General features: G+C 43.3%; 1 protein-coding gene across 3 annotated transcripts in view; it reads left to right on the top strand.

Annotated features, from left to right (window-relative positions):
- KCTD1 (potassium channel tetramerization domain containing 1) overlaps positions 1 to 22,291 on the top strand; it is a 186,646-nt gene extending 164,355 nt beyond the window's left edge. For all 3 annotated transcript variants that reach the window (XM_014780254.2, XM_004420980.3, XM_087439092.1), the window contains exons 3-5: positions 1,292 to 1,436; positions 17,970 to 18,275; positions 21,998 to 22,291. In XM_014780254.2, the coding sequence (XP_014635740.1) occupies positions 1,292 to 1,436; positions 17,970 to 18,275; positions 21,998 to 22,156 (610 nt within the window). In that variant the 3' untranslated portion in view covers positions 22,157 to 22,291. The remainder of the gene's footprint in view (positions 1 to 1,291; positions 1,437 to 17,969; positions 18,276 to 21,997) is intronic.
- Positions 22,292 to 24,341: the final 2,050 nt, after the last annotated feature.

The raw sequence follows: 24,341 nt of genomic DNA, 5'->3' as shown, positions 1-24,341 counted from the left end.
CCTAACCGCTAAGACACGGGGCCGGCCCTCTAATTATCTTTAAAAGATTTTTATTGAAACAGAAATTCACACACCTTTCTTTTTTGGGAGAGAGGGGAATAGCTTTCTTATTTGTTCGTTGTATTTTAAGAGGGGTGGAATTATTGATTTACCATTACATCTGGCCCATTTCAACATAAGATTAGAAAATGTATGATTTCAAAATCATCTTCAGAGCCACAAAACGATATTCCTAATCAGTTCTCATCAATTATGATGAGTTCTGCAAAAGCTTTTCATTAAAAAATGGGGCCATTTGCTTGCCTACACTGTTAGTGAAAAGTAAAATGCACCTTTTGGTCAAGGAAGTGATTGCTAGTATGTAAATTCTATTTTCTGATATAGGATATTTGTCTGTTATTAGCCAGCCTTCTGCTTGTTCATAGTATGGATGTGACCACTTTCTATTAACTAAATATATACTAAAGTGTGTAGGGCCAGCCTTCCTTAAAGGGATAAAGAATAATGGATTGAAAATGCTTTACCTGTAGCACATTGTTCAAAAGTTTACTCTAAAATGCAAAGAACATATTATGGATTCCTGTTTGTAAAAATTACCTATAGCCACTTATGTTCCAGAACTAGGTCATATTTTTTGTGTGGTCAAATATTTATATTTTATAATGATTCCTGGCTGTTACAAGTGATTTTTGCTGAGACCTAAAAAACTAGACTGTATATTGTTAATGGAAAACATATTCTCTTAGACAAGTGATATTTTCAATTATTCTTTTTTATAATTAAATGTATATGTTACCATATACGCATTGCTTTATTTTTTAAAAGTTTGGGATTCATGGATAGGGAAAGCTCAGAAAACAGATTTCTTAAAAACAAAATTGCTTTTTTCATAGAATCTGTTTAAAAGATACTGTGGAGCAATAACATTTTTTTAAAGCAGAAGAGAAGGTTGTTTTAAGTAACACAGAGGGAAAGACATGCTCTTCTATTACAGTGACAGCACTTAGCCATAATCACCATGTCAGGAACATTTTCTTTACAGGTAAAAGACAGTGAATAAAAGAATTTACTTGAGAAAGGCTGAGACTATTTTGAATTGTGTGGTTCTGAGATATTTATCAAGCAGGGGCCACTACTTCTCAGGGCACCATAACTACTTCATGAGTGATTTTTCCTGACTGCCATCTTTGAAAGTGCTACCTTTGACAGTGACACGAAACAGTAGCTCTTAGTCTTAGTGGCTGAACAATTGATTCTAATCGTCTTCACTGTTTCCTCTTTTCTATCACAGAATCGGAAGACTTTTTGATGGTACAGAGCCCATTGTTTTGGACAGTCTCAAACAGCACTATTTCATTGACAGAGATGGACAGATGTTCAGATATATCTTGAATTTTCTACGAACATCAAAACTCCTCATTCCTGATGATTTCAAGGTGAGGGATTCACATTAAATTACCAGTAGCATAAATATGTGATTTGTTTTGATGTGCTCCAAAAAATATTTCTAGTTCTACATTTTTAACATATACCAACTCTAATGGCATCAGAGGTCTCTGACACAGACACAGACATACTGTCTTCATGAAATAGAGTACGTGGTCATTAAAATTTTACATGAGGACTGCTTCTTTTTTTTTTTTTGTTTTTTCCCCCAAAGCCCCAGTAGATATTTGTATGTCACAGTTGCACATCCTTCTAGTTGCTGTATGTGGGACGCGGCCTCAGCATGGCCGGAGAAGCAGTGTGTCGATGCACGCCCGGGATCCGAACCCGGGCCACCAGCAGTGGAGCACGCACACTTAACTGCTAAGGCACAGGGCCAGCCCAGGACTGCTTTTTATATAAAGAATTGAATAACAGTTCAACACATTGAAAATAAGCTGGTTAAATTGAAAACTTAGTTCTGATAAGTCTTAGTGAGGTAGAGAATAAAAGAAAACATCCATAGCTTAATAAAGACTTTGTCTCCCAGAAATTTAAAGCAAGCCTTATACTTACATTATGTAACATATTAGAATTGTTCCCTTGTAAAGTTAGTAACAAGTATTAAAGTTGTGCTGGCAACTGTAGGCAATGGAATTAGACCAGAAGAACAAATAGAAAGTGTTAATATTAGAAGGGAATATACACAAATGTAATCTTTGCAGCTGTCAATACTTCTCTAAATAGAAGATTCTAAAGAATCAACTAAATACTATTAGAACTAATAAAGAACTCATTAAAGCATCTAAATTCAGGATCAATATATTACAGTCAATAGCTTTCCTATAGATTAGCAAGAGTCAATTATAAGATATAATGGAAAAATATACCATTCACAATAACAACAAAAATTATGACACCTAGGAATAAAGCTAACAAGAAATATGCAAAGTGTGATTGAGAAAACTGCAAATCTCTACATACAGGTATAAAGGAAGAGTTGAATAAACGAAGGGATATTCTGTGTTCCTGGATGGGAAGACTCAATATTGTTAAGACATCAACTATGCCCAAATTACTCAATACAAAACCATTTAAGTCACAGATTTTTAGAAAATTAAATTTGACCCATTTATAAAGCTTATGTAGAAGAAAAAAATGTTTAAGAATAGCTAAAAAATTTTGGTGGTGTTAGTAGTGGTGGGCAATGGTGTATGTGTCCTACAAGACGTCAAAACATACTCTAGAGCTATAGTAATTAGCAAATGTGATCCTGATGGGGCTAAAATAGACAAATAGATCAATGGAAAAGAACAGAGTCTAGAGAGAGAGGTGTGTGTGTATATAGGAATTTGATATATTATAAAGGTGGTGTTTTGAATCAGTGGGAAAAGAACAATTAGGAATTGGCACTGAGACAATTAGCCCCAAGATATTTGGGAAAAATGTAAAGCCAGAGCCCTATCTCATATCATAAGTTCACAAAAATTCCAGAAATAAACACAAAAATTAAACCTATAAAAGCATTAGAAAAAAATATAAAAGAATTTCTAACAGTATAATTTTGAGGCAGAGAGGGCCTACTTAAGCAAGACTTAATACCCAGAAGATCTCCTTTAAAACAAAAATTGTTAAATTACAGACATTATATATAAATAAATGATGTGTCAGACTAGAAGAGATATTTACAACAGAAGATTAATATCCATCATAATAGAGCTCCTAAAAATCTATAAGAAACCTACAAACAACCCAATGGAAAACATTTTTAGATATAAACAAAAATTTCTCAAAGAAAAAAACAGAAATTGCCAATAAACATTTGAGAAGACATTCGATCTCTCTAGTATCAAAGAAATAAAGCTTAAATGAGATACCCTTTTTTATCCATCAGATTGGCAAAAATTAAAAAATTGATAATATATAGTGTTGGGAATATAAGTGTGGTTGGGAGTGAAAACTTTAAACATTGTTGGAGGGCAATTCAGCAGTAGTTTTTTAATTTTCAAAATACATACTCTGATCTAGCAATTTCATGTCTATTAATTTATCTTCTAGAAATATTCACATAAATATGCAAAGGTGTATGTACATAGGATGTTTATTGTAGTCATATTTGAAGTAGCAAAAACTAGACGCAGCTAAGAAAAATGTTCAACAGTGGCACATGGTTACAATATAGAATATCCATACTATGGAATAGTTTAAAAGAATGTGGTATGGGCCAGTGGTTAGGTTTGCACGTTCTGCTTCGGTGGCCCAGGGTTCGCTGGTTTGGATCCTGGGTGCAGACCTACTCACCGCTCATCAAGCCATGCTGAGGTGGCATCCCATGTAGAAGAGCTACAACTCTACAACTATGATACACAACTATGTACCGGAGCTTTGGGGAGAAAAAAGAAAAAAACAAGAGTAAGATTGGCAACAGATGTTAGCACAGGGCCAATCGTCCTCTCTTCAAAAAAAAAAAAAAAGAATGTGGTAGATCTATGTCTGTTGATATGTGTCTGTGGGGGGGAATCACCAAGATTTTATTGTTCAGTGAAAATATTAAGTTGCAGAATATGTATAGTATGTTCCTATTTATGTAAAAAATTATGTGTATGTGTGTATAAAATACATAGAAAAAGATCTAGAAGAATAGGTCCCAAATTAATGGTGTTCAGGATGTCTCTCATCCATCCTCTCCTTCAGGATTTTGAACATGGAGCATCTGCCAAGGATGATTAGTCAAAGGGAAAAGAGAGTATAGAGGGTGATATTATGTACACATTTATCTTACATGAAACAGATCTATCCATTTGGCAAGAAAATAGAGTAATAACTGCAGCTAGCATGTGCAGTTCCCTGCAGCCCTGGAATGAGCCTGAGGAGGATCATGACCCCACTGCTCCCCAGCCAATGGCAGCTCCCAGGGGCCTCTCGGAGTGTGCATCTCATGGTGTGAAGTGTGAGTCCAGGGTTCAAAGACATGTGGGGTTGGTTTGTGCAACATGGCTCCTAAATGAAAGTCGGCTACTTCATCAGTGATGATGTCTCCCAACTCAGGAAGGAAAACGGATTGACAGTCTATTTCTAACATGACACCTTCCTAGAGGGTTTTCAAGGGTGGTTTTCAATATATAGTTCTTTCTTTCCTGCCTTTCCCTCATGCCACTTCATTCACTGGCAAGCATCTTATGCTAGGATCTCAGGTAATAGCTAGATTAGATAGAGTTACCCCATAGGCCTGAGGCCAAAGTGAAGTCTCCTACCTCCAGCCCTCAGTCTAAACCTGGGGACGCACCTGCTTAGACACAAGCTCAGAGAGAGCTGGCTAGGTTTAGACAGCAGACCCCAAGGTTGCTGGGACGACCAGCTGCATAGCTGAGGACAGCAGGCCCGCTTCTCACGCTAGCTGCAGGCGGAACAGAGAGCTCGGAAGAAAGTCAAGACTGCTTCTAGAAAGCAGGCTCTGGCCCTACGTGGAGAGAGGAAATGGGGCTGAGACCTGCAGTGGGCACAGGAAGTGAAAGGAGTCAGGAGAGGGCAGAGGGCGTGCTGTATGTGGGCATGGACTTCAGCAGTGTCCCCCTCCCCACCCCGCTAATCAAACCTGGTACCACGATGTCGGGTGTTTCCCAGTCGGATCTGGGCTCACTCGTGTGTGGGGAGAGCAAGTAAGCGAGTAGAGAGAAGGGCTGAAAGTGTGATCTGGCGAGGGGGGCGAACGTTTTCTTACTCTCTTGTATTTTCCTGGAAGGCAGGCAGTGGAATAGGAAGAGATGCTGAAGGAGGGAAATTTCACTTTTAGTTCTGTTTTAAGGTGATCGCCTTTCCAAATGCCCACTCAGAATCTCTACCTGGATAGTTCCTTGGCTCCTTAAACTTAAGTTGCCCAAACATGAGCTGGCTGTGCCTGCCTCCCCTGTCCCTCCACCACCACCATGAAACCTGCTCCTCTTCCTTTGTGTCCTATCGCAGTAAAAGATGCCAGAATCCACCCACCAGCTCCAGGCAGGAACCTGGGAGTCATTCTGCACTTCTTCCTCTTCACCTCCCACGTAGGATCCATCAGTGAGTCTCCATCGTACCTCCCGGATACTTCTCGAATCAGTCCACTCCTCTCATCCCACCTCCCTGGTGGGATGCTCTCTGGATGACTTGGAGTCGTCCCCTCTCCCATCCTTACCCCCTCTCATCCACTCTCCATGTTGAAACCAGGAGACACTTTTTTTCACTGAACTTTTAACTTTGAGATAATTGTAGATTCTCATGCAGTTGTAAGAAATAATAGATCCTATATTACCAGTTACCCCCAATAATAACATCTTGCAAAATTATAGTACAACATCACAACCGGGATATTGACATTGATACATTCAAGGTACAGGACATCTCCATCATCACAAGGATCCCTCCTGTTGCCCTTTCATAGCCACATACCACCTCCCCTTTCTCCATCTCCCACCCCATCCCTGACCAAGGGACACTTTTCAAAAAGGATAGTGTATGATGACTTGCTCCTGCTTAAAACTCTGCGGGGGCTTCCCATTCATTGTTCATGGAGCAAAGCAGCACATCTTTGTCAGAGCCCATGTGGCCCAGAAGGCTCCAGCCCCTGCCCACCTCACCTGACTCTTACCCTACACATATGCCCTACGGGACTTCTCTTAGTTCCTCAAACACACCGTCTTCCTGCCCCCTTCAGAACAGAACATTCTGTCTGCCTGATGCTCTTTCCCTGGCCTTTATTTGTCACTCAGGGCTCATTGTATTCATCACTAAGCTGTCCCATGCCTAGGCTAGCTTAGGTTTGCCTCTACCTCCTGATTCTCTAGGGTCACACACAATACATTTGTAATTGTCTCTATTGTTGAGTGCTATTATACCCAGCTGGAAGTTACAAATGCTTTCAGCTGCAGGTGGTGGAATGGCCAATCAACAGTGCCTTAAACTACTGGAGATTTGTTTTTCTCACATAAGATGTCAGAGGCATGGCTGTTAGCAGTGGTGTCTGCTCAGTGACCAGAATTCTCAGTCTTTTTGGTTTGCCATCCTCAGTGTTGACATTTGGGCCTCATGCTTGTCACTTCAAAGTCATAAGGTGACTGCCACAGCTCCAGGCATCACATCCTCATTCAAGGCAGGAAAAAGGGGCAAAGGCTTTTAACTCACAAGACTTTGTCCTTGTCAAAAGATCCCCAGTAGGGGACTGGCCCTGTGGCGTAGTCGTTAAGTGCACGTGCTCCGCTGCTGGTGGCCCGGGCTCAGATCCCAGGCGCACACCGACGCACCACTTGTCAGGCCATGCTGTGGTGGCATCCCGCATAAAGTGGAGGAAGATGGGCACGGATGTTAGCTCAGGGCCAGTCTTCCTCAGCAAAAAGAGGAGGATTGGCATGGATGTTAGCTCAGGGCTGATCTTCCTCACACACACACAAAAAAAAGATCCTGGGCCGGCCCCGTGGCTTGGTGGTTAAGTGAGCGCGCTCCACTGCTGGCGACCCGGGTTCGGATCCCGGGCTCACACTGACGCGCTGCTTCTCTGGCCATGCTGAGGCCGCGTCCCACATGCAGCAACTAGAAGGATGTGCAGCTATGACACACAACTATCTACTGGGGCTTTGGGGGGAAAAAATAAATAAATAAAATCTTTAAAAAAAAAAAAAAAAGATCCCCAGTAGACTTTCCCTTTATAGCTCATTGGCCAGAACTGAGTCTCCCGTAGCTGCAAAGGAGCCTGGGCAAGTGGTTTATTCTTTTTCAGCCTCTGTAGTGAGAGAAATGGACAAAGGATAAGGGGCTGGGAATAGCTGTTGGGGAAGCTAGCCAGAAGTGCCTGTCACACAGGCCCTGCCACATATTAAGTATGTAAATATTTGTGGCGTGAGTGAATGAATGTATGGATGGATGAATGAATGAAGTGAGTCTCACATTCAAACAAGATTTTTGTTCATATCTATCTGGTCATGTACTTTCTTATACTTGGACTCTAGGTATTTTGCATATATCTTGACTCTTTACTTTGTAAGGGTCTCACAGGCAGGGACATTTTTATGTTTTTCTGGAGGACATTGTGTGCTGGGCACATAACAACCGCTTAGTATTAATTAATTTAAACAAAGCCGAAAAAGGTCAGAAGAGTCCTAGGAGACTAGCAGGCACCGCACTTCTCTTTAAAATTATATAGGGCTAAATGGAAAATAGAAAACGTGTATTATACATCATCATCCTAAACTACCTATCGGGGTAATATATTAATTTATAATTCCCGTGGTTAAAAGAGATGCAGACTCCAGGGACTACAAAACAATTCGTGGAGAATCCTGGTTAGAAAATGATGATAGCCATTTGTTTTTAGTTGCAGTGTGTTCCAGAAACGGTATTTTAAACACATCTAAATGTGGCAGGCATTATTTTTTGTACACGAGCATTCAGGTTAGATGCTGGGGAGGGAAAGTGCATAGGAGTTAAGCTGTGGCCAATTCCAAAGGACATCCCTTGAGGACTCACCCGGTCACCCAGCTGGCTAAGACTGGGATGGTGGCTTCTCTGCACCTTTTGAGCTCCCCGGGGATTCCAGAGCCCTGAGATACCTGCTGCTCTTCATCAGTTCTAAGCACCGAACACGCCCTTTAATTGGCTAAGGATGTGGCTGTGGCCCATGCTTGGGGGGAAAATACAAAAAGCATGTCAAGTGAAACTCACGTATGCTGGGGCCCTGAAATGTTTCCCACGGAAGCTCTGGGTGACAAGCTGTAAATTACAGGGCGTTCTGGAACCTGGAGGAGCGGCAGGAGAATGGAAGCTGAGGTGGCCATTCAGCTCTTGCGGCTGAGGATGGAATTGCAGCACCACCAGTCAGTTTATGCAGATCACAAATACAGGCGCACAGATGAGCCCTCAGCCTGCCCGTCCCTGAACGCTGTAACAGGTGCTTTCTTCCTCATCAGAGTTCATTTCCTGACCCTGGAAAAGGGACGCAGCATCTGGCGGGTGGGGAGACTCTCTCTCCCTGGGTTTGCTAGGGAGAGCGTTCCTTGATTACCTGCTTGCCTCTCCAGCTATTTAATGCTGGCTTGAGCAAATGCATGAAATCTTGAAATCACAGCATCCCACGCCCCTTAAAATCTCATTCTGCAAATGTGCTGTCTGAGCTAGATACCCATTTAACAATTTAGATAATTTCATATTTCAGAACACCATTTAAGTGGCAGCTGCTTCCGTCCTGCTCCCACTGAAAGCCATTGGAGTCTGTTCTCCAAATAAATGATTGCAGAACTTCTCTGCAGTGTTTTATTAAGGATATGACTGTTTGTCCCTCTTCCCTTAATTTCCCCCTGCCCCCCAATTATACTGATTTGTTCATTGTTGCTTTATTTTCTGCTTATGCACATGTGTATGTATGCATACACACACACTGTTGTACTTGCCAGTACACTAGGAGTCCAGAACTTTGGTTCCATTTTTGACGGGGAACCACAAAATTCTCTCTCTCTAGCCTTTTGTTTTGAACACCTTTGGTAAGTGTCCCCCATGTAGCTAACATCTTTTGTGGTCTCCGGATGAATTCCCACCCTTCCTAGTTATAGAAAAATTTGCTGGCAGACAGCCCCCAACATACCTATCACTTGCTTAAGTTCGAAAGTCTATTAGTTATTTCTAATAACCTTTTAATATTATAGAAGAAGTATATGTACACTGTAGAAAATCTGAAAATATAGATAAGTAAAAAAGAAGTTTAAACAGCATATTCCCACCACTCAGAGATTGCCAATGTTAAAACCTTCGTGCATAGCCTTCTGGATCTTTTTCTATGCTTATTTCAGACAATAATCTCTATCTTTTCATTTTAATAAAATTGTATTTCCTCTAATACCACAACCATATACAAATTTCCCTGGTTGACCCTAAAATATCCTTTAAGGTTGGTTTTTCCAAGATGGTATCTGATCTAAGACCACATATTTTGGGGTCCAGTTATGTCTCTTCCTTTTATTATCAGGCATAGTCCCTTTTCATATAATGTTGACTTGTGAAGAGACTGGGCAGCTGCCCTACAGAACATCCCACCATCTGGATTTGCCTGGTTGCCTTGTCATATGTAGTTTAGCTCATTACCCTATCCTCTAATTTCGTGTAAACTGCAAGATATATCTACAGGCTTGATGGGTTTAGGTTAAACATTCTGGCAAGAATACATGTACAGTGATGTGTCCAGTGTGACATTAGCAAACATATATGGTTGAACTACCATTAGTGATGCTGGGACTGACCATTTGACCAAGGTGAGTTATGTGTTCCTTAGGTTGCAACAAAAACGATCCCTGTGAAGCTCAGAGTTTCTCAACCTCACACTATTAACATTTTGAGCCAAATAATTCTTTGTAGGGGGCTGTCCTGTGCATTGTAGGATGTTGAGCAGTATCCCTGGCCTCTACCCACCAGATGCCCATAGCAGTTATACAGCCAAGTTACACAACCAAGAATGTTTCCAGACATTGCTCAATGTCCTCTAGGGTCAAAATCACCCCCAGTTGAGAACCAGTAGTCTAGCTTAAGGAAAAGAGGAAGGAAGTATTTATGGGAAGGATACTAATTTATCTCACAGAATTAGTGGGAATGTTCTCTCAAGGGTGGAAACACTGGGGTAGCTCAGTCGTGGGAGTTTGTGGGCTTCTAGAGCACTGCCGTTAACACAGCTCTGCTCCAGCAGTGCCCAGGGTCTTTTTCCCCTTCCTTGCTTCTACAGAGAGACCATCTGATTGGCTCAGTTTGGCCCCAGTGCTTACTCTTCAGCCAATCAGCTGTGGCAACACAGACATGGCTTCTGGGTACTCACTCCTGAGGGCCGAACTTTCTCAGAGAAGACAGCAGTAAGCTGGGTGGGCCTCCAAGAAGTTTCTTCTTCTGCAGTATCTAAGAGAGTGCCCAATTAGGACGTCTGCCCCAGCCCCTGGTCTCAGCTGCCACCACCTAGACTCTCTGTCCCTGGTGCAGAGACTGTTACTCCTAGAACTCCTGCCCAGGCCCATTTCTCGCCTTCTCCCAAGGCTACTCCCTCAGCAGCAGGACTAGCTGCAGCAACCAAGGAGGAGGACCAGGAGGCGGGCAGAGCAGCCAGCCCCAGCCCCATCTCAGGTAGCATCCTAGCCCCTGCCCTCGCCATGCCCTACACATCAGGCCTAACTCCTGCAGCATAGTGTCCAGGGTGTGGCTTCAAAATGGAGACGGATCTGCCTGCAGCTCTGCCATTAGCAACCTGTCATTATCACTTGTATATACTTTAGCCTTTCTCTAGGAGATTCGGAGGTTGGGGGATGGAGACAGTGGCCAAATAGAAAAGGGACACTATGCCGCTGCTTCCGTTTCCTTTAATAGCCATCAGGATAAATCTTAGGGTAGATAACCTTGCCCCAGAAAAACAAAAATAGTCGGGAGAAGTTGGAAGTCGGTGCCGCTGGGCCGGGAGGAGGCCTCCTGGAGGGAAGTAGCAAGTGGTGGCAGCGGAAAAGCAGCAAGTGGGCCAGTCCTTCTGGGCTTTGAAGAAAAGAACAAGGTTAGGGGTGGGAGGAGGGATGACTAGGCGGAGCACAGAGGAGTGTTAGGGCAGTGAAGTTATAACGGTGGATCCATGTCATGATACATTTGTCCAGACACAGAATGTACAGCAGCAAAAGTGAACCCTAATGCAAGCTATGGACTTTGGGTGATTATGATGTCAATGTAGGTTCATCAGTTGTAACAAATGGGCCACTCTGGTGGGGGCTGTTGATAATGGGAGAGGCTGTGTGTGCGTGGGGGCAGTGGGCATATGCGAAATCTCTGTACCTTCCTCTCAATTTTGCTGTGAACCTAAAACGGCTCTAAAAAAAACTGTCCTTTTAAAGGAAAAAAAAAAAAAGAAAGAGTGCCAGCCCACAGAAGTATTGCAGAGCTGGGGAAATTAAGAACTTTAGGTGCCCCAAACCTCAAACACTGAAAAAACTATAGTGGCCCACCTCTCCCTCAAAAAAAAAAAAATCTTTATAACTAAAGGAAACTAAGTCCTGCAGAGATCTGTTTTTTTCTTATGATGACTACTACTTGGATGCTATTTTTGAAATGTGAAATATAAAATCCTTTCACTTCCTATCATTTTCTTGATACCCAGCTTTGTGGGTCCCCTGATATATACATACCCTGCCTGCTGGGGAACCGAGCACTGCAGGGTCTCAGAGCAGTGGGTGGGAGAAGAGCTCTAGGGCTCCTGGGAGGAATTGGATGCATTCCCCATAGAAAACCTGTTTGTGCCACAGTGCCTCACATGGCATCGAGACATACACAGATTTTAAAATGAGTGAGTGGTTGAGTTGCCTTTTGAGGGTAAGGACCTGTCAACTACTCTTTAAACTTCAGGTACATTAGGAGTTAAATAAACCTTTGAGCTCTTTTTGCAGAACCAGTAACTGGGTGTCATAAACTGAATAATGGCCCCCGAAGGTGTCTACATCCTAATCCCCAAAACCTGTGAATAGGTTACTTTACACGGCAAAGCGACTTGGCAGATGTGATTAAATTAAGGGTCTTGAGATGGGGAGATTATCCTGGGTAATCCAGGTGGGCCCAATGGAATCACAAGGGGCCTTATGAGTGAAACAGGGAGGCAGGAGGGTCAGAGTCAGAGAAGGAGATGTGATGCAGGCGCGATGGGATTGCTGGCCACGAGCCAAGGAACGCGGCAGCCTCTGGAAGCTGGAAACGACAAAGAAACCGATGCTCCCCTAGAGCCTCCAGGAGGAAGGCAGCCCTGCCGACACCTTGACGTTAGCTCTGTGAGACCCATTTAGACTCCTGACCTCCAGAACCGTAAGAGAATAAATTTGTGTTGTTTTAAAAGCCATCAAATTTGTGGTAACTTCTTACAGCAGCAATAGGAAAGTAATACACTGTGTATATCACTTTCCTCCCCCTAGGGAAAATGTTTTCTCAATTCCAAATATATAATCAAGAAATAAGCCTTTGAAACATGGCCAGTTTGCATTTTGGAGTCCACCTATATTTACCTTCTTGTTGCATGTACCTGTCTCCAGGGTCTTAGGGAAGCCCAATTGATTCATCTATAGAATGAGATCTTGATCTTTCTGCCTTGCAAAACCATTATAAGTTTCCAAAAGAATTTTATTTTAAAAATATGTACTCTAGGGGGCCGGCCTGTTGGTGTAGTGGTTAAGTGCTTGCGCTCCGCTGCTGGCGGCCCGGGTTCGGATCCTGGGCGCACACCGATGCACCGCTTGTCAGGCCATGCTGTGGCAGCATCCCATATAAAGGGGAGGAAGATGGGCACAGATGTTAGCCCAGGGCCAGTCTTCCTCAGCAAAAAGAGGAGCACTGGCATGGATGTTAGCTCAGGGCTGATCTTCCTCACAAAAAAAATAAATAAAACTATGTACTCTAGGATTCTAAAATTATTTAAACATGATATTAGGTCTGTGAATAACCTATTTCCCTTTACCTGGATATGAGGCTAGCAAGAAATATGGGTGATGCTTTCTTAATGAGAGAAGATACAGTTGGCAGAGGAACAGAGAAGAGTGACAGCATCTAGTACATTCTGGAGTTGCTTTGCTGAAAGTAAATGTGGTTGCTTTGGATTCATTTCCTTCAAAAGGACTAGGGCCGAACCTGCTGCTGCCCTATAAACTCCTGCCCATTTCCACCTCGTACCTTGCGAATAAGAGACTGAGTCGTTTAGAGTTGGTAAAAGCCTTTGTAAAAGGAATGGTGGGCATTGTTAGGTAAGAACAGAGCCTTAAGGAAAGAAGATTTCCAAAGATTCAGAGACCACAAGGAAATGAGCACAAGGCCAGAAAATCTAAAAGGAAACATGATAAATTCTAAAACATGGGATTTAGGTAATAAAATTAAATGATCCTGATTGAGGAAGGAAAGGAGGATGCGGTTTCTAAAGAAAGCAGCCATGGGGACTGAGTCTGTTCTGCAGGGAGTTCTCTGATGAGCCGAGACTAGAAGCATGCGTTAGGAAGTCGAGAAAGACAAATATAAAGGGGCCTGCCAAGAAAACGAATGGCCAGTGTGAGCTTAACCGTGCAGAAAATGGTAACAACAACAAGAAGGACCTTTTTGGTTCCCAGGCTGGCTGATGCCTGGAGGCAAGCCAGCGTAGGGAGCCAATGGCCAGGCGAAGCCCGTGTGCTCAGCTGTTCTGTAGCATCCACTCCCCCCTGCACGGACGGCGGCTCTACCCTGGAGACCAGACAGAACAGCGTGGTAAAGGGAGAAATGGAGCCCAGATAGTCAAGAGAGAGTAAAAGAACACCTGGTGGTTTGAGGTAGTTCAAGGCTAGGCCGATGAGATTACATCCCAGGGTGCAGGATGACCTTTGGGGGAGCCCCTTTTAAACCTTCACTTTAATAACCACTAGCAGGATGCTTGAGAAATCACTGAGCAGGGCCAAAAGTCTCAGAAGGGCCAGTGTTTCCCTAATTTTCCAAGAGCAGATAACGATGAATGTGAACATTACATAGGGAAGTGCTCTGTCAGTCCGTGGCCAGATTTCAGAGCGGATTAGTACACATGTGGTTTGTGAACTCAGAGGAAAAAAGAAGGTGTGAGGATTCAGAGTCGGCACAGGGGGACTTGTTACCCCAAGTCCTGTTATTCCCTCTGGGTTATGATAGACAAATGGTAGCTCAGGGCATTGTCATGGGCATAGACTCATGGACCCTCAGGACTGGAAGCAACTTGAATGTAAGTCATTCCACTCATTTTACAGATAAGGAAACTGGAGCCCTGAACAGTTAGAGGAGAGTCTCTGGGCACTATGGAGACTCAGGCCCCTCCCACATCTCCAGCCTTCCCTGAGGAGTCCCACTCAAACGCACAGTATTTCAACAAGACCTCTAGCAAATGCCACAATTATGGGCTGGATGATCTTAGAATTATGGGCTTTATAACTGCTTGAACAGCCAAAATCCAGAGTCTTAATTTATTACCTGAGCATTAACCTGAACAAAGGCTTCTATATAGCCCTGTCCTCTCAGTACTTTAAGAAATGATTCACATATACAAAGAGAACACCCAGTTCAAAATGACAAAAATAGGAGAGGGAGACTTAGAGCACTGGATGAAAGAATTCAAAATTTCTCAGTACCTTGGGACAAATTCAGAACGTACAGTATACAATTTGGAGGATTTAAAGATTTTCACAAACACTGAATGAGGAAGACCTAGTTCAATAGCAGCTCTTGGGAAAAAGGTGGAGGGATTTCATCATAAGCCAAATGTGAACTAATAGAGTAGTGGGACTGCCAAGAAGGCTAATACAGGCTTATGCTGTGGGATAGGCAGACTGATGGTCCCCCAAAGATGTCTATGTCCTAAGTCCTGGAAGCTATGAATATCTCAACTTACATGGCAAAAGGGACTTTGCAGATGTGATTAAATGAAGGATCTTGAGATGGGGAGATTATCATGGATAATGCAGGTGGGCCCAGTGTACTCACAGAGGTCCTTACAAGTAGAAGGAGGCAGGAGGCTCAGAGTAGGAGAAGGAAATGTGACAGCAGAAGTAGAGGTAGGAGTGATGCTGGACCACAAGCCAAGGAATGCAGACAGCCTCTGGAAGCTGGAAAAGGCAAGGAAATGGATTTTGCTGTAGAACTTCCAGAAGAAACACAGCCTTAATGACCCATTTTAGACTTCTGACTTCCAGAACTGTAAGAGAATAAATTTGTGGTAGCTGTTACAGCAGCAACAGGAAACTAACACAGGTTGCATTAATAGTGGTTAGAGGGTCCAGCCAAGAAGAGGTTGTACAGTGCACTCATTAGATCACATCTGAAATGTTAGGTTCAGTTCCGGTTTGGGTTTTAGGAAGCATGTTAACAAAGTCAAGAACATACCAGATGTTGAAGAACTTCAAAGTCGTAACACATGAAAAGGAGCTGAAAGGATTGGGTATTTTCAGCCTGAATGATATTAACACGTTACAGTTGTCTTCAAATGTTTGAAGGGTTAACGTGTCAAAAAATGATGAAGATCACTGTAACCCCAGAGGGCAGAATTAGAACTAATAAGTTGGAGTTACAGGGAAATTCAGGTCATTCTGTCAAAGACATTTCAACAGTCAGAGCTGCAAACAAAGTAAATGCTGTGTTAGGTAGTAAGCTTCCCATCACTGGAAGCATTCAATCAGAGACTGAATGGTCACTATTCAGTGATGTTAGAAAGGATTCCTCCAGGGCCGGCCCCGTGGCTTAGCGGTTAAGTGCGGGCGCTCCGCTACTGGCGGCCCGGGTTCGGATCCCGGGCACGCACTGACGCACCGCTTCTCTGGCCATGCTGAGGCCGCGTCCCACATACAGCAACTAGAAGGATGTGCAACTATAACATACAACTATCTACTGGGGCTTTGGGGGGAAAAAAAAAGGAGGAGGATTGGCAATAGATGTTAGCTCAGAGCTGGTCTTCCTCAGCAAAAAGAGGAGGATTAACGTGGATGTTAGCTCAGGGCTGATCTTTCTCACAAAAAAAAAAAAAAAAGAAAGGATGCCTCCATAGAGTCAAGGTCGGTCAAGAAGACTGCTCTAAGCACCTTTAAGATTTGAAGACTTGTTGGCTCTAGAAACACAAAGCATATTTTCACTGGAGTCCAGATCTTTTCTTGTGCTAGAATTTGTAATTAAATCTCATGGGAAAATAAAAAAGCAGTAGCAGAAGTTCTCACTTCTGTTTCTTGTGTAACCCTCAGTGCTGTTTTTAAATCTCCTTGAGAGCCGTCAAGGAGATTTAAAAGTATTGAGGTCCATATCTCACAGCTGGTGTACTTCAGAGACAGCAAGTCCCTGGTAGTGGGGAGCCCAGGTCGACTGCGAGGAACCTGCAGTCTCCCCACTCTTACCCTCAGGCTGGGCTAGGGGACCTCGGGTCTGCCCTGCCTTAAGAATGGCAACACCTCAGCTTAGTTCTCAACTCCTCCAAGCAAACAGTGTCTCCTTTGGGTCTGGAGGCTGAGCAGGTAGCAATATGTGAAATGAAGATGATCAGAGCAATGGGCTGCTCTCCTGTAGGGAAGCAAGACTCCTGTAGTGGTGGAGTTGCCAGGAGAGGACAGAATAAAGCAGCAGCCCATTCTGCTGATGAGTATCGACAATAGCTTCTTCCATCTGGCCCAAGTTTCTCAATATGGAAAATGGATGATCCACTAGAGGCCCACTGGTACTTTCTCACCTCTCCACACTGTTTTCTCTGGAAGCATTGACTAATTCTGCTGCTGCTGTTTGATTTGCAACAAAAAGAGCAAAGTGCCAAGGAAAAACAGTTCTCCCGTGGTCATCCTCTCCCCATGCTCCATCCGTCCAGATGGCAGAGGCCTCTGACAGCACTCAGGCCCCGGGCTTACTGCACTGGCTCTCCTGCAGGCACCAGGCACCGCCTGCCAGCTCCAGCCCACGGAAGGAAGGCAGAAATGCCTGTGTCAGTTGATTAAAACGTTCTCAGTCAACGTGTCTGGACAAGTATCCACTTACCTCACACCCAGAGATGATTGTGGCCATAGCTACGTTTAGACATAATATTGACCTGCTTGATAACATTGTTCCTAAGTTGCTGCCTCCCCCTCATCCTCCTTTGTCCTCCCATTCCATGGCTTTTGTGTGTTTTAATACTGTCTGCTAGATTTCTGTTTTAATTCAATAGATTTTTTTAAGGCAAGAGAAAAAGAAACCACACCTAAAGACTGGGTGATTGCACTTTCAAAAACAGACTGGTTTCCTTCCTGCATCTCTGTCTTGCAGGAGTCGAGGCCTGAAGTTGTTTGCCTCTCTCACTTTATGATGGCAGCACCCATAGGTGGCTGAGGGTGTATCTATGTGCGTCAGCCTCTGTATCTCCACCAGCCTCCCCCAAACCATCACAGATCAACACCCAAGTTTAGGTAAAAGCAGCGTGCATGCCCCCCAGGCATCCATCCACCACCTCTCCTGCCTCACTTCCACCGGCGCGCTGCCCCACGCCCTCCCACGAGAGGCTCTGGAGCTGCCACTGAAGATGATCAGGAGCCCAGGCTTCTGGTGAACAGTGCGCAGCTGTGCCGCCTCCTCCTCAGTCGATGTTTGTGCTCCATCCAAGAGAATATACAGTGGATTCTCTCCAACACAATCAAACTTTAAATACCCAAAGGCATTTTTCTATGAAAAGAGAAAAGTCTTGGGTGAATCCTTTCACATCCCAATTTTCTCATCTGCAAAATGGAAATAATAATGGTTCCCAAGTCACTGGGAAATTATGGGGATTAAAGGACTTAATTCATATAAAGCACTTAGAAGAGGCCCACGTTGACCTTAATACCCAGAGCTCCTTTTATAATCACTGAATGAACAAATGAATGAATGAATGAGTGAATGCACATTGAGTCTGTACAAATGTGTTGTAAGTGCAAATTTTACACTCAGATTTGATTACTGAAAAAGCAGAGGTGAAAACTTCACCTCTTATATGTGGACATTTGCAGTACTTTATGTCTGTATTTTGCACTGTGGAATACCGTTTTTTTTTTCAGGACTACACTTTGTTATATGAAGAGGCAAAATATTTTCAGCTTCAGCCCATGTTGTTGGAAATGGAAAGATGGAAGCAGGACAGAGAAACTGGTCGCTTTTCAAGGCCCTGTGAGTGCCTAGTGGTGCGCGTTGCCCCAGACCTTGGAGAAAGGATCACGCTCAGCGGTGACAAATCCTTGATAGAAGAAGTGTTTCCCGAGATCGGCGACGTGATGTGTAACTCTGTCAACGCAGGCTGGAATCACGACTCGACGCATGTCATCAGGTTTCCACTGAATGGCTACTGTCACCTCAACTCAGTCCAGGTATAGCATTGTCATATACTGTGTGGCATTGAATGCCACTCTTAATCCTGTTACTTAACCTTGCCCTCACATAGTGCCTTTCCTCCAGAGAGCTGGAGAACTCTCCTGTGGTAACACTTCTGTTGGGTAGGTGAACATAGTCACCCCCTACAGCATTCATTCAATCATTCCACAAATATTTATTGAACATCTACTGTGTGCCAGGTGCTGGTATGAGCACTGGAGATACGGAAGAGAAAAAATAGACAGTGCTATTTTCATGGAACTTACATTTTGGGAATGGAGTGGGGGGGCAAACTGTAACCAGCATAAATGTGGGTCAGGTAGTGAGAAGAGGATATCTGGGATAGAGTGTCCCAGGCCTAGGGACCGGCAAGTTCTGAAGACTCCAAGGTAGGAACATGCTTAGCATATTGAGGAATATCAGGAAAGCCAGTGTGGCTTGAAGAAAGTGAAAAGGATAGGGAGTGCTAAGACACAAGGCCAGCGAGTGGCCAGGGACAGATAATGGATTGCCTCATTGAGGGTAGTAAGCACTCTGGGGTTTTTTGTTTTGGTTTCTTTTGGTTTTGGTTCATTTGCATGTGTGAGTAAAATGGAAGCCATTTGAGAATTTTGCATGAAAGAGTAACATGCTGTAACTCGTATTTGACAATTCCAGCAGCAGGTGGAAAACAGTGGAAGCAAGGGGGCCAGTTAGAAAGCTATGGTCCAAGCAACAGTTGAGAAGTGTCTAATTCTGAATATCTTGAATGTAGAGCTAACAAGGTTTTTTGTCAATGGCTATGGATTGTAAAATAGAAGCCAAAGATGACTAAGATCTTTGACAGAGAAACTGAGTGAATGGAATTGCCATTTTCTAAGATGGAGAAGTCCATGGGAGAAGGAGACTTGAGGGTGGAATTCAGAACTTTGGTTTACACCATGTGAGGTGCCATATGCCTTAGATGCTGGTGGGTGCGGTCATCATCTTAGCTAACATGTGCCAGCCTCGGGCCAAGGGCTGTAGATGCGTTGTCTTCTTATAACACCTCTTAACAGGTAAGCACTGTTAATCCCCCTGAATTGCTGATGAGGAAATGGAGGCACAGCTGGGTCTTGACTCCAGGTCTACATGACTCAAAATGATTTGAAGTCAATGGAATGAGGGTTTGGGGGTTCCCTCCCCCTTTTTTAATTGGAATGGCCCATGACTTTGTTCAATATTGACCCAACAAAACGTCTCCCAAAGCTCAGACTGGAAGTACCCACTGTACCATTCTGCCTCTTGAAGATTTTTCCACAACTATTTATAATTTTTAAAATTTATGAACAGATGTCTGAGCAGAACAGCAGGAAACTCTGACAGAAACTGAGCCCTGGGAGTTCCAGAGGAAGGCACACACTCTCAGGCAGCAGGGCAGCCACTGAGTTGTGCGGTCCAGAGGTGCGCCCCTGTGCTGCCCCGTGCAGCATTCCTGAGTGGGGCCTCTGCTATTTATAAAAGCCTCTAGAGCCCTGAAAGCCTTTCCCTTCCCATACACCCTGCCCGGGCTCTCCCCTAGACGGAGGGAGGCAGAGCCCTTCAGAGCCAGGACAGCATTTCATCGCTTCCCTAGGGCTCCATCTCTCACACAGAAAGCCTCGGCCTCACCCCTCTGGCCACCGAATAACTCCCATAAATTCATATGCCTGACATGTTTCCCGATCATCCGAGTCTGTCAGATGGGGAAATTTTCATCTGGATTAACATCGTTGTATGATATCGCCATGACCCCCTCGAGCTTCCTGCTTCCTACCGAGAACTAGGCACCATCCTCTAGCATTCAGAGGCTTTGGGATAGGGCACAGGAGACCTGCTACCCCACAGAGTGAGTTTAATATTCTCAAATGATCACTAACTTTAAGGAACTTTGCTATTAATATGTTGATGTTTGAGAAATAATGGTCAACAAGCATAATCTGTTTGCATTACATTGCAATAAGCTTTGACCATATCCAGGGCAGCACTGGGTCACACTGAATAGTTATCATGTTATACATAGCAGACCCCCAGGGGAGGGAGCTTAGGGATTTCCTTATGTTAGCAATTTAGCCACCTAACAACACTGAAAGACAAATGATATCAGAGTTAGGCTCTTTATTGTTCAAAGCTTCCTCTACCTTTGTAATTCCTCTCCTAATCACGGCAAAGAATTCTCTCCAGTGCGGAGGTTTGGCCCAGCAAACTGGGGCTTTTCTTGCTGACAGGCTGCAACCCTGCCCCCGCTGGGGAGATCTCCTCATGTTCTTCGCCTTTTATGCACCTGCCACCAAAGCACATCTTGATTTTGAGCTTAGGGCTTGTTTTCTTCCTCCTGTCCTTTTGCTGCCTGGTGTGCATATGCTTTGTGAATTGATGTACAAAAATAGAGCATGCAGGGTAGAGTGTTCATTTTGTTCTCATAAGGACTTTTTTTTTAATTTGCCAGCATTTGAAGTTTTAATTTTTAGAAGGCATCTCTCTTGCTTTCCAATCTCATCTAGTTAGCTGTTTTGCAAAATAGCAGATTATATTCCATATAAAAGTAGTTGACCGAAAAAAAATAATTAAAAAAAAACAGAGTTCACTTTATATTGAGTACATTTTGAAGGTTATTTAGTAACATTTCACTTCATTCCAAAAAACAAATCTGAATCAGGCATTTTTTTTTTTAAGTTTTGATTGAGTCATCTTGCCTTTAGAATGGTGAAGTAATTTAATTATCTCCGGAATCCTGACAGGGAACATTTGCAAGTCTAATATTTGTTGAATTCCTAAAGTCACAGAATGCTCTAGATCAGTTTCTGTATTTTTGCCTAAGAGTTGCAGGAAATATTTCCTGCCTTTAAGAGGGTCAGACATGCAGTGACAAACCCAGGGATCTTTCTGGCATAGCTATTTGATTTCAAAATTAAAGAAAAGATTATGTGGCTTATGTTTATGTGAGAAGTTTAGAATATCTTTACTTTGGATGTTTTCTAATATATAACCATTGCATTTATTCTTGCCTCCCTGAATGCACACAAAGCAATAAATCTATTTCAAATGCCACAAACTTGAAAACCCATAGATAAACCTCAACTGTCTTCAAGAGCCCATTTGTTCTGCTATTAAAATTACATCGGTCTTCCAGCTGAAATATATTAACTCAGTATTGGGACATTTGAACAATGGCAGAGTTGAGAGTGAATCACTGGCTGAGTAAATTCAGATAATGACACTGACTTACTTTCCATATCCTTTATCATTTCATTGAATATATTTTAGTGGTAAATAAGCGTTGAAATGTGCACTCTCTCTTTTTGCAGAGAAGGTAGTATTTTTCCATATTGCAAAAAACATGGGATTTGAGGCCAAACAGACCTGAGTTGGAAACCCAGTTCCATCACTTACTAGCTGTGAGCCTCAATTTTCTCATCTATGAAATGGGTGAACACCACCAATTATGCCAGGTGGTTGTAATGATTTCATGAACTTGGCATGTTTAAGCCAGCGTATAAAAGCACATTTTAGGTACTGTATTAGAAACGTTTGCTCCCTCCCTCCTGCCCTTTAATCCAGAGTCTTTGTTTGAAACCAGAAACTCAAAGAGACTTAGAGGTTGGATAAGACTGATCAGAGCTGCACATGATCTCAAACTTTGGGACAATTCTTTGGGCTGTTTTTGTGGCCAAAGGACCCATCTCACACCTAACTGGATGCTTGTCTTGGCCCCTCACAGGTCCTCGAGAGGTTGCAGCAAAGAGGATTTGAAATCGTGGGCTCCTGTGGGGGAGGAGTGGACTCGTCTCAGTTCAGTGAATACGTCCTGCGGCGGGAGCTGAGGCGGACGCCCCGTGTACCCTCTGTCATCCGGATAAAGCAAGAGCCTCTGGACTAAACGGACATACTCCTTATGCAAAAAGGAAAAAAAATACACAACCAATAACGCAAACAAAAAGGGACATTTATGTGCAGTTGGGACAGCAAACCAAGTCCTGGACCTAAAATTGAATAAAAGACACATTTATATCCAGTAGAGACCACACCTGCATTCATATGGGAACAATTGGAATAGTGATATCCTCAAGGTGTAAAAAATATATAAATATATATATATGTCAAAAGGTAGGAAATGCAAAAAAAGTGAAAAAAAAAGAAAACAGAAAAAAAAAGGTGGTAGCTACAGTTGGTGCTGTGATGGCCGTGAAGTGTCCTGGGCCCCCAAGGCCTCTGACCAATAAACAAGCCATGAGCAGTGAGGACGCATCTCCTTACAGTTTCCATTGCCAATAGCCATCCATTGTTTCTTTTTCCTTTGTCTTTCTTTTTCCTTTTTTTTTTTTAAAAAAAAAAAAAAAACAAAACAAAAACAAAAAAACACCTTGAATCGAGTTTCTTTGCATATGGAGGTTTCATGTCTCTTTAGGCAGGGACCGGGCAGGACTTCAGAAAAACGCTGATGAGCACATTGCATTCGAAAGACGTTAGACATGAAATTTTAAATGTAGTTTGTACAGAAGCCACACTTTTTGGTCCACCTCACAGATGTGAACGTTACTTTGTTTTTAAACTGATCAGTTTTGCAAAGGGGCCAGAATTATTACTTGTTGGAGTTGCTCCAGTTTGAGTCTGCTGCTTTCCTACAATTTTTCAAATTTTATAATGTATTAAATACAATAAACTCTTTAAAAAATAAGGTCTGTGTGAAACACACATGTTGGGGTAAGGCTGTACTGAAATGAAATTTTTCTTTTTTTAAATTTTCTGTGTTGAGCCTCATAAAGATGCCTAAAAGCTGAGGCCAGTTTTGAGGTCAGAACTCACTAAAGGGGGCGGGCCCCATGCCATAGTGGTTAAATTCAGTGTGCTCCACGTTGGCGGCCCGGGTTCACAGGTTCGGATCCTGAGCGTGGACCTACACCACTCATCAGACATGCTGTGGCGGAGACCCACATATAAAGTGGAGGAAGATTGGGACAGATGTTAGTTCAGGGCTAATCTTCCTCAACCAAAAAAGAGGAAGATTAGCAACAGATGTTAGCTCAGGGCAACTCTTCCTCACACACACAAAAAGAATGGCTTTAATAAAAAAAACTCACTAAAGGATAAAGAAGTCGTCACCTGTTCTAAACATTTCTGTTCCCACTCTGCAAGTGTTGTCTCATGCTTTGTTATTCTGCATTGGCTAGCAAGAATTCTTGTGAACTTTTTGTTTACAAATTTCAGTTATCTATTGCTCCAGAGCAAATCACACCAAATCGTAGCAGCTTAAAACATTTTATTCTCTCTCATGATTCTGTGATTCTCTGGTATGGACTGGCCTTTGCTGGGCTGCTTCTGCACGAGATGTCATCATCGGGAGCCTGACAGGGCTGGGACGTCCAAGATAGCTCCTCCACAGGGCTGCCAATTCACAGTGGCTGTCGGCCTCTCCGTGTGGCTTGGGCCCCTCCCAGCGTGGGAGCTGGGTTCCAAGAGGGAGGAAGCGGAAGTCCTCTGAAAGGCTAGGCCTGGAACCACTCAGTGCACTTCTGCAGCAATCTGTTGGTTCAACAGATTCAGAGCCAGCCCAGCTTCAAGGGGAGGGGAAAGAAAATCCACCTCTTGTTGGGGAAAGTGACAAAGAATTTGTAGCCAACTAGAATCTACCATAACACCTGTCCAAAAAAATCCAAAAAGTAGGGCATTGAAGCTTTGGAAGAAGTAGGGAAAATCTCTGGGCCAGAATGATCACCTTATTATCTAGAGAGGTAAGAAACCTGAGATTTCAATACCACTTTGGAATTAAGCCCTCAGCTTTTCCGAGGGATTAGTGATTCCGGAGGCTCCTCTATCATCCTTGCCATCACCTTTCTTCCCTACTTCCTCTTCCTCGTTCCAGACACTCAAAATAAACCTGGCATGCTGATAAGATTGACAGGTAAACTATAATATGTTTCTGCTGCAGAAGACGTTCCTGTGGTGATGGGCTATTTCCATCCTGAACTTTCTTTCTTTTTTTATATTAAAAAATCTATGCCTGAGGACACTAGTAATGAAAATCTCTCTGGCTTTTGAAACTAAAAGTAAGCTGTTAATGGCTC

This window comes from Ceratotherium simum, chromosome 14 (genome assembly GCF_057802395.1).
Source record: "Ceratotherium simum simum isolate JZ-2026a chromosome 14, ASM5780239v1, whole genome shotgun sequence".
In the NCBI taxonomy this organism is placed as follows: domain Eukaryota; kingdom Metazoa; phylum Chordata; class Mammalia; order Perissodactyla; family Rhinocerotidae; genus Ceratotherium; species Ceratotherium simum.
Note: the sequence above shows the minus strand (reverse complement) of the source record. Positions and strands in the feature narration are given on the sequence as shown.